Source organism: Haemaphysalis longicornis, unplaced genomic scaffold (genome assembly GCF_048455015.1).
Source record: "Haemaphysalis longicornis isolate Haplotype H1 unplaced genomic scaffold, Haemaphysalis longicornis Haplotype H1 scaffold_9, whole genome shotgun sequence".
Lineage (NCBI taxonomy): Eukaryota > Metazoa > Arthropoda > Arachnida > Ixodida > Ixodidae > Haemaphysalis > Haemaphysalis longicornis.
The window spans coordinates 142,806,785-142,816,872 of NW_027526460.1; the positions used below are offsets into that span (position 1 = coordinate 142,806,785).

The window sequence follows — 10,088 nt, forward strand, 5'->3', positions numbered from 1 at the left end:
AACTCAAATTCTTTTTTTCAAAGTGGGCACATGGTCTTAAAGGAGCCATGAAGAGAAAACACAAGTTTGGTTCATTCAAAAGATTGTCTCGTTAGAATCATACTGACACCACTTTTAACACAAACTTCGCTCAAATAAGCTACATAATTAGGAAAAACCGGAATGGTCATGCGACCCACCAGCTCATTTCCCGCAACAGAACCTGTGATGTCACATGGGCTAAGCTCTGCGATTGGCGGAGGCTGGCAGAAGCAGACGCAAATTAGGTAGAGCTTACAAACTAGACGAACGAGCGATTTGCGCTTAAATTTAGGGCACATTCTTTACAAAGCAATAAGAATGATGGGACAAACAGTGGAAGTTACGCAAGCACATATAAACATAGAAGCACTGATGCGTTCTGCTGTTCGTATTGCGCACAGCATGCTTTGGTTTAGCTGCACAGCACTACGGGGCTTGGGGTTGTCTCAGACGACACTGGCCGATTGACGCAAGCAACGGTGTCTTACGTGACCCCATTTGTCGAGCGAGCACTGTTTCAGGGAACGAATATTTTCTCCCAGAACAAAAACAAGCCAGGTTTAAATGCGGGCAAAAACAAACCAAACGCTTGCCACGGTATGGTGGCGCCATCTAGGTTACGGAACGTAAAGAAACGCGGGAACAAACCAACACCGCTGTACAGGGTGGAGACAACCTTTGAACGGTCCCGTGCCGCCGCAATGGGGCCAACGGGCTCAACGCGTTATTCTTTTCGTTTCCCACGAGACCTAGCAACGCGAAACAGACAATATGATTCAAACTTCTTCAGTAAACCGCGTTGCGGCGATAATTTTAGCGCGGTTTTGACACAATGACTTGCTTCGGCGGCGAGCGAGCAACCGAACATGGCGGCGCCAGCGTTACGTGTCTCTACCCTGTACGGCGGATGCGTGAATGAAGGTACTCTAGGCTGCAGAGCGGTCGGTTCCCGTGATGTCACTTGGGACCACGAAAACGCACGATTGAGCGGGAAAATCAAAATTTTAACCTAAATTGTTTAATTTCTCAGTGAATAAAGCACCGTTTGTATCCAGACAAGCGCTGGGGGCACTATAAAACACGAAATCTTTCGAATAAAACCAACTTGCATTTTCTCTTCATGGCTCCTTTAAACAAACAAACAAAAAAAACATGGTTTTTACAGTTGGACGATAAAAATTGGGTGATGCATGTGGTTTTAAGTGCGAATGCACTTCTTAAGCGAGCCTGAATCGTCCGCCGCCGTCGTCCGCATAGCAACAGCTGCGGGTGCGCGCGCTCCTCGTCTTCCCTAGCAACGGGGGGAGATGGGCGCGCGCTACTCTCCTCCTCCTCTCTCCGCTCAGTGACTGCGGGTGTTGGGCGCCTCCTCTCCACTTCGGGCGGGAGAGCTCTCGCTCGCGTAGTGGGCGCTCCACATTCCGACGCGTGAGGGCGCTCGTGTAGCGGCCGCGCGGCGCGGGAGGGTATTAGTCGAGCGCGCGCCGTCGTCGAGAGCGGTCGCTGGTCCTGCATCTCGATAACGATGATGGCGGACCGGGCAACGGTACCAGCAATAACGAGTGAAATATCTTTCTTTGTAGTTGTGTGCGTGTGTGTAATCTCTCGACTACTCATTAAGATCACGATATCCACCGTAATCGCGCAATCAACAACCGTGCATTCGCACTTACACACTCTCCCCCTTGGGGAAGTGCGAGAGAATTTTTTTCATTGAAATTGTAGATATGAAGTTTGTTTCTGTGTAAAACAACTACATTAAACTTTATTTGGCTTTTATGTTTGATTTTTTGACAGCCTTTGCAAAAAAACTGCTTGAGGGATGCAGCTGTGTAAAGTTAGCTTTCCTACAGTGCATTATGTAGCCACATTGAATGCAATCAGTGAGGTCCTGAAAGCTTCACTTTAACAACAGGAGTTACGTGCTCGTCAAGACCCTCGTCTCACAGCAAACTTCTCTTCACCAGCAGGCACAGGCTAGAGCCCAGTCAGCAGGTGCTGCAAAGACATGATGAGAGTATTTAAGCACGAACCTCAAGATGGAAAGGAGGCGGAGCAAAGAGCAAGAAAAATGCATCAGGAGGAGACTGCAAGCTCTGGGATGAGCAAGCTAGGTGTGGTGCTGTCAGGACACTGATGTCGCAACCCAAGCCTGGGAACAAGCGGAGCCAATAGCGCAGTTGTTCCAGCCTCCTCTGGAACAGTGATTCAGCTGATACGCCAATGACACGCCAACAGTGACACGCCAATTTATAGTTATATTCTATATTTATATTAAATGAAGCCAGTGCACGTGATGCCATCTCCCGAGTTGTGCCATGCTTGCACCGCTCACCCCCTTGCTGGTAGCCATGTGCTCGTACCGTGGTCAACCTCAAGTCTTCACCCCTTTCCTTTGAAATCCTTTGTGTGCACGCACAACTCACCACATGCTGTCTAAAAAGAAGAAATAAAAACGTGCATCACTAGAAAGCATAGCTGCTACCCCAGCAACAAGTGGAGGGGGCACCCTTTTGTTTGTTTTGCCCGAGACGACTGTCCAGAATGGCGGATTACCAGCCCGCGCATGTGCAGATTGCTAATAGAAAAAGGTCCATTACCGCAATCTCATGGAGTCCGACGTATCACAGACGCTGCGGCACATACATGGCGGCGCACACACAGGGTCGCCCACTTGTGGGCCACACCAGTGAATACAACCTATGAAGTGCTATACCCACCACCGATATAGCATTATCTAGCTGCAGTCAGCAACACTTTTTTATATGTTTACACGTACTTTCAAGCGTTCGGAGGGTCAAAATGGGTGCTTGTCACTGCTTCTGACCGATCATCCATGGGTCGATCCCACCAATCTGGCTGCCACAAATCACAGTAATAACGCGGAAGTCTTCAATTGTGGGCCGGAATGACACACACGATTCGCGCCAGGGCTGTCAAACTGGCGTGGCAACTTTCTGATCGCGGCGTTAACACGCCACAGTGGTTCGAACACTTGCCCAGTATGAAGGTAGCTATTTCTGTCGTCATTGGTTTGTCGCATAATGCATGCTTTACTGATGTTTAAGTGCAAGACCTGGCAAGCTTCTCTAGCTCGCCCAGAATTTCTCGATACGCAACTCTGAGCTGACGTGTGAGCACGTCTGTTTGTCGTGTGGTTCCTTGTTAATGAGCCAGACCATGCAACTCAACGGTGCGAATGCAGATTTGATGCTTTCATCGCATTTCACTCCTTTCTTCGATCAACAAGAGAGAAACTGCCAGTAATGCTCGTAGAAAGACGGGGCGAGTCAGAAATGCTGCTTGGACACTTCCTAGTACCATATAAACAGTGTACTTAATCTTACCGAGAGCCAAAGCATCATTTTAGGTTGTAGTGAAGCAGACCAGAAAACACCCCTGCCCTTTTTCTTGTCCTTTCTCTTTGAAGCACTCCTTTGTTTATGTATTGAAAACCAATTTGTGCAGCGGCACACTTCATTAGTTATTTGTGTATATGGCTAATTTTTTACATTTTAACATTTATATGTTCTCATTGTAGTATGATACTAATCTTGATCAGTGCATTTTTGAAGCAGAGGTGGTTTTCTTCAGGTGGCAGTTCCTTTTCTCTACAAAAAAGGGCTTGCTGTAAACAGGATCAAACAACAAAAAAGGAAATCTGTTTTAAGTAAGGAGGAAAAAGGTTCACGTCAATTTATAAGGCTGAGACAAAGATTATGGCAGTCACTACACGTGCTGCGGTTCCCGTAGGGCTAACAAGCGATTTGCAAAAAACTGGACAACACTTCCCACGGTGCGGAAACCGAAGATGTACTCCTGCAATTAAAACACGGAATTATCGCTGCCCCTTCAAAGGTAGATAATTGAGCCATTTTGGCACTTGATCTTTAGAAAGCTTTGATCGCGTATCACACCAGGCTATTTTGTGTAACGTTGCCACTTTCACTCCGTGTCACCGCACATACAACTATATCCGTAACTTCCTTTCGAACCGCACGGCTGTTATTCAGCTCGGTGACCTACAATCCGACACTATCCATTTCCCAACCATTGGCACGCCTCAAGGTGCAGTATTATCCCCACTCCTATTTAACATTGCCCTAATCCACCTTCCCAGTAAGCTCGCCGCGATCCCTCGCTTACTCCACAGCATATACGCCGATAATATTACGCAGTGGACCACCAGAGGCAGCGACTTTCAAATCGAGGAGGTTCTCTAACAGGGAGCTGACTTAGTTACCGCTGCCGCGCAAGTTGGGCTTGGATGCTCACCTGAAAAATCTGAGCTTTTAATCCACCCCGCCAAATCAACCGGCAACCTGGCCCAGACACCCACCATTGAGGTCCGCATTGATGGTAGGGATGTTCGCCAAGTGGAAGTCCTGAAAATACTTGGGCTCTGCATACAGCGCAATTTCGCAAACATTAAGTACCTAGCACAGCTGAATTCTCAGGTGAACCAGACTATCGCCCTCATCCGCAGGATTGCTGCCCGCAACAAGGGGCTCAAAGAAACGGAGCGTGTCCGGCTGATACAGGCATTTGGGCTCTGCCTTCTCACTTACTCCCTCCCGTATCTCTTGCCCTCGCGTACCGAACTCTCTAAAGTCAACTGCCTCATTCGAAAGACCTAAAAAACGGCGCTACAAATCCCTCAGAGCACTACCACTGCCAGACTCGAGAAACTCGGCATTTACAATACTGCGGAGGAACTCATTGAAGCCTACCTTATCGGTCAGCTAAATAGGCTCTCATCCACCCCCACCGGTCACACTCTCCTTGTTACTCTTAACCTTAAAGCCCCTATCCTCTGTGATGACAGGCTCCCGGTACCAGCCGACATTCATGGCTCCCTCACTATCCACCCTTTACCGCGCAATATCACCCTGTTTTCAACAAGCAGCCTAGGGAACTACGAGCACAAGCACTTACAGAGAAATACCCCGTCCACCCCACTACGGTTTGCGTGGACGCAGCTTGCTACCGACGGCAGGACGCATACGCTGTCGCACTAATCGACCATCCCAACACTCCTCCTCTAACTCCCTAAGAGTCCGCACCATCCGACCCGCTGAGGCGGAAGAGGCGGCAATCGCCCTATCCCTTACAAATAGGCCGCCCTCTACCACTATCATCTCGAATTCGAAAACGGCCATTCGAAATTACACCAGAGGCATGATCTCGCCCCTGGCGCTCGGAATTCTCTTCAAAAATCCTCCTACCGTACCTATAGAGCTGATCTGGACTCTTGCCCAGACGGGCGTGGGGGGAAATGAGGCAGCACATAGGGCCGCTCGAGAGCATACCGTCCAAGCAGGCCCTAGCCTCGAACCCTTTCACGGAGCCCTATCAGCTTGGGACAGTCTCTTGACCTTCCAAGACATTACGGCACATTACCGCCTCTCACGCCGCCAGCTCCCCCCCGCACACCCGGATTTATCCAACAGGGAAGAACGGCTATGGCGACTGGTGCAAACCCATACCCTCCCATGTCGCTACCACCTGCACCGTATTTATCCTTCCGTCTACCCCTCCACCAACTGCACGGGCCTGTGGAGCAGTGGAAACACTGGACCATCTTCTTTGAAACTGTCCCCACAACCCCTATCCTCTCTTAGCAGACGGTGGGGCCTTTAAAGGCTCAATAAAATGTTTGTCCTCCTCCTCCCATGGTGCGGTCACATGCGGTTTTGCACAGATGGCATCTGGCCCCATTTTGTCTGACTGGCAATGAAAACTGCCTGCTTCAAAATAACTAAGACATTTTTTAGCCACATTTATATTCAGGCAGAAAGTGCTGTGCAGCCATTGCATGTAATGTTGCCTAGTATGAAAAATTGTGCTCAATAGGTTTCTGAGGAAAGCTGGTTTCGATAATTGCATTGTGCCATAGGACAAAACAAAATTAACCATAAATGAAAAACAACACAACAAAAGTCCTGAGTTTTGCCATGCATATTTTTGTGCTCCTTTTCTATCATGTTTACAACCAACATGACCATACTGTTAATTACATTGCACCTTTGGTCTCATAGGTCACCCAGAAAGGAAAACAACTGAAGTCGATTAAGTAGTGTAAGGAAAATTCACTTTATATTGTAAAACAACAACAGTAATAATGTATTCTTGAAAGCGTAAGAAACAACAGCCTCGCCTGGACCTTTTGCAAATGTAAAATAGTTTCTTCTTGTCTTCTTTTTATTTTATGGTGAAGGAATGGGGCTGCTTCTTTTCCTGCAGCTTGTTAAGTTGGCCAATTTTTATGTGATCAGGTATCTAAGCATTCAGGAGTAGACGTGTCCTGATCAGGTATAATTGAGTCCAACTGAGTAAAGCGTATTCTGATTTTTATCATGCTAAGGGTCATATTCCGAATGCTCCCCATGAGCACAAACGAGTTGCAGTGAATGAATGAAGATAGCACGGAATTCTTTTATCAACACGTAAATGCCTAAGACTAGTTCACATACTTGAGCAAATCACAAGCACGGCATAAACTTAATGCGGTTGCCCAGCAGTTGGGCAACACGCCACTATTTAAACTAAATGCATATGCTACTCGATAGTTTCCCTCCAGCTTAGAGACTGCCTTTTCCATGTATTTTCTAGTTCATAAATATACCATAGAATGCTTGGCTGCAGCAGCTCTCATAAATTACAAAAGGACAAGAATAAGATGGGCATTGCTTCCACAGATGATTCCTTTGTATCATTCCTGACATGAAATAGCCAAGTGAATCTTTGGACCTTGGTAACAAACTGTTTCAAAGCACAGTGCAAACCGTGATGAACAAACAGCATTGCGTCAGGTGCGTAGCCTGCGACACTGTGCAGCTGAAAAAAATATCTATGTCTTTCTGCTTCATTTTCCTGTGTCTACATATGCAAAGTGCCTTTATTAACAATAAAAGCAGGGCGGTAGGAGGGGTGTAAAACGTTTAAAGAGCTTACGGCAAAATAATGTGACACGCTTTTTTTAAACATTATGTATGAGCTGCCTCACGTAAGAGGCATTTCTTACAACATTCTTAGCCCTGTATGGCTTTCTCACACAGCTTAGATGTCGTGAGAAAAAGGCAACTTAGTCTAACAGCTCAAGGCGAGGTAGGTGCACCTTCTCCCGTTTGCATTCAAGAGTTTACATGAGAAGGCATTAAGTAATTGCATCATAATCGAGTACACTGAGGTCACTTCGCACTATGAGGCACAGGGCAGTGTGGTAGACCTCTCACTCAAGGATCTTTAGCGTAAACCAAGACATTGTGTACAGAAGGTTATTTTTTTTTTGCTTTATAAATTCAATGCAGCCCCGGCAGCCATAGGAAACCATGTGAGATCTGAGCAACCTGGCACCTGAGAAATCTCATTACGATGAATAAAGCTACCGTGCGATATTACTTAGTGTTTACAAAAACCAAGGATAGACAGCATAGGGGCACTAGATACATCCTTGCTTACACAAAACTCAAAAGTAAAATTAAAATATATATATATATGACGCAGCCATCCGAGGCACGGTATATCTATGGTGTTGACTAACACCATGTACTGTGCCCTGGCCGACGACGTAATTTATGTTCCTGCCTCCACTGGAAGCTGGAAAGCACTGTAAACGGCCCTGCGGTCAGCCATAACCCATTACACGCCCAAGACTACAGTGCAAACTTTGTCGTGACGGAAACCATGTACGGTGCTGTTTGCAAGAAGGTCACGCCAGCCCACCTCATAGATTGTGCTATATCGGTAGTGCATATAACAATTTCTGGTGGGACTTCACTAGGTGGTACATATAGCATCATCCATAAATTTTCAACAGTAAAAAAATGAAGGTAGTAATTAAGCAGTGCATGAGCTATCCCTACCTCTTCATTGTTTCACTAGCTACTGAAAAACTTGTATTTGAAAATGTCAGGCTGGAATGGATGCATAGACCAGGTTGGTTTTTTGACATTGGCATAAATAACTAAACTTGATTTTTAGTACACACGCTGCTGTCTTCATGGCTATCAACTACCGTGTTACTGTAAACCCTCGCTTGAAATGTACACGGAGTGAGAATGCACTGGTGGATCTAAAGTATACCATCAAATAGAAGCCAGGAAAAGTCGGGGACCCGTTTGGTTGTGACAAGTGGCCTGCACTAGAATGGCAGTTCCCACTAGAATGGCAGGATGAGTGCTGCAGGCAGGCTAGGGGCACTGTGACTGCAGTCAGGAGATGCTGCAAGAGAAATAAATGGAACATGAGGAATGAAGCACCGCTGAGGCAGCAGTAAATAAACAATCTAGGATGACTAAAAAAAGGGCAAACGAAAGCGAAGACCACACAAGCAGTGCTCTTGCCCGCCCTGCGTTATCCGGGCCGTTCCCGCTGAATTTCCATCGGTTATTGAACGCCGATTGATGAGATGAAAACACATAACGACGTAAGCATTCCGTGGCAGGCACTCCTGACAGCAAAAGTGCTGGATGCAGCAACGAGTGCAACAGGCTAAAGTAGCGTGTTACAACGCCCTCACGAACCACACGCACACACGAAAACCGTGCCAACAGGGACCTGTCACGCTCGTAACTTCACCAACAGATCGTACTGCAAGTTCATTTTCGTTACAATATTAAGATCGGTTAGCACAAGGCACGTTGTCTAGAAAAAGCGTCGAGGAAAACAAGTGATGTTAATGACGCCACATTAAAGAGACAATGAAACGTCATGGGCGAGACGGGTTTGCAATGCGAGCGAGTTTCCGCGCCGTGCAACAAACCGTCAACAGCTCGCGATCGCCGACAGACGCGAACGAGCAGCATAAACAGCGACAATAATGCAAGACGGGGAGAACGCGCCGTTAAGAATTTCGTAAACGTCACTAATATAACTGCCGCGAGCAGAAAGCAAGCTTTGCAGTAGGAGATATGCGAACTGATTGCAAACCCGCCAAAAAACACTCACCTGGTCGGCCGATGGTGGACAGTTGAACGCCCACAGATAACTGCAAAGCTGTAGTGCCAGAAGACGCTGGAGCTGTTGAACGACGACTGACAGGGCGACAACCATCGCCAGTTTATGAATTCTTGCGTCGACCGCATAAGTCGAACGCGACTACTTGAATCGCTACGGCACGTACGCCGTGTAGGCAGCACTCGGAAAAATGTAAACATACCGCGCGGGAACGCTGCGAGCAAACGTGACGTCACATCCGCCTAGCGATGCTCCTCACCCGCCCAGAAGGTTGGTTAATTCCTCTCCTGAAGGGCAGGTGTTCACGAGAGTATAAACGTTTATGACGCGATCTTAGAAAGATCTATATGAGCGCCGGGCGTGTGTCACAGGCCAGCGTCCCGAAGCGAGCATTTGCATGAAGCTGATTGCAATTCCGCTGCCCTGAAATTTAGTGGCAGTGTCTCTGTAAGCAGTGTTTCCTCCGATGGTCATGTTGCGGCCATACACACTATGATGTAAATCGACTTTGTGCACTACAAAATCTAGCGGAGCACTCATACCTGACAGCACGCAAGTTACGCCTGCCAATATCACATATCAAATATGGCTCAGTACCCTGAACAAGCCAATGCGGCATAAATTTCGCAAACATTGTACCAGAGAAGTACGATGGATAATGCAAAATTACACTCCGGAGTCAGCACACGACGACAAATTTAATGCTGGGTCGTCTTGTCCCGAGGTGAGCGCTCGCAAAGATTCATCTGTTACATTTATCCTCCACGAGAAGCGCGAAGATGGGCTTATGGAGTAATCCGCGACCGCGACCAAACGCTTCTTCGAAACATCGTCGTATGACACAGGGAGACTGCAGAATCTAGCATAAACCGAAATCAGAGACCCTTATCATATACGACACTCTTCAAACGAGCCCGTGTGTACGAGATTTCGGCGCACGTTAAGGATCTTCAGGTGGTCAAAATTAATCCGGAGCCCTCCACTACGGCGTGCCTCATCGTCTCCGTTGCGTCGGCGTGTTAGACCCTGCAATCAATCAATCAACTCTTTCAACGACACCTCGTATTTCTTGTGAACTGCCTACCCTGTATTCTTCGAAAAATGCGTCC

The 10,088-nt window shown here is 47.3% G+C and overlaps 1 protein-coding gene across 1 annotated transcript; it reads right to left on the bottom strand.

Annotated features, from left to right (window-relative positions):
* Positions 1-1,879: 1,879 nt before the first annotated feature.
* LOC144151444 (uncharacterized) lies at positions 1,880-9,273 on the bottom strand. Its single transcript, XM_077682494.1, has 4 exons — positions 8,971-9,273; positions 8,107-8,244; positions 2,357-2,453; positions 1,880-2,019 (listed from the first exon to the last, which is right to left on the bottom strand). The coding sequence occupies exons 1-4, from the start codon at positions 9,073-9,075 to the stop codon at positions 1,982-1,984; spliced, it is 378 nt and encodes a 125-aa protein (XP_077538620.1). The 5' UTR covers positions 9,076-9,273; the 3' UTR covers positions 1,880-1,981.
* Positions 9,274-10,088: the final 815 nt, after the last annotated feature.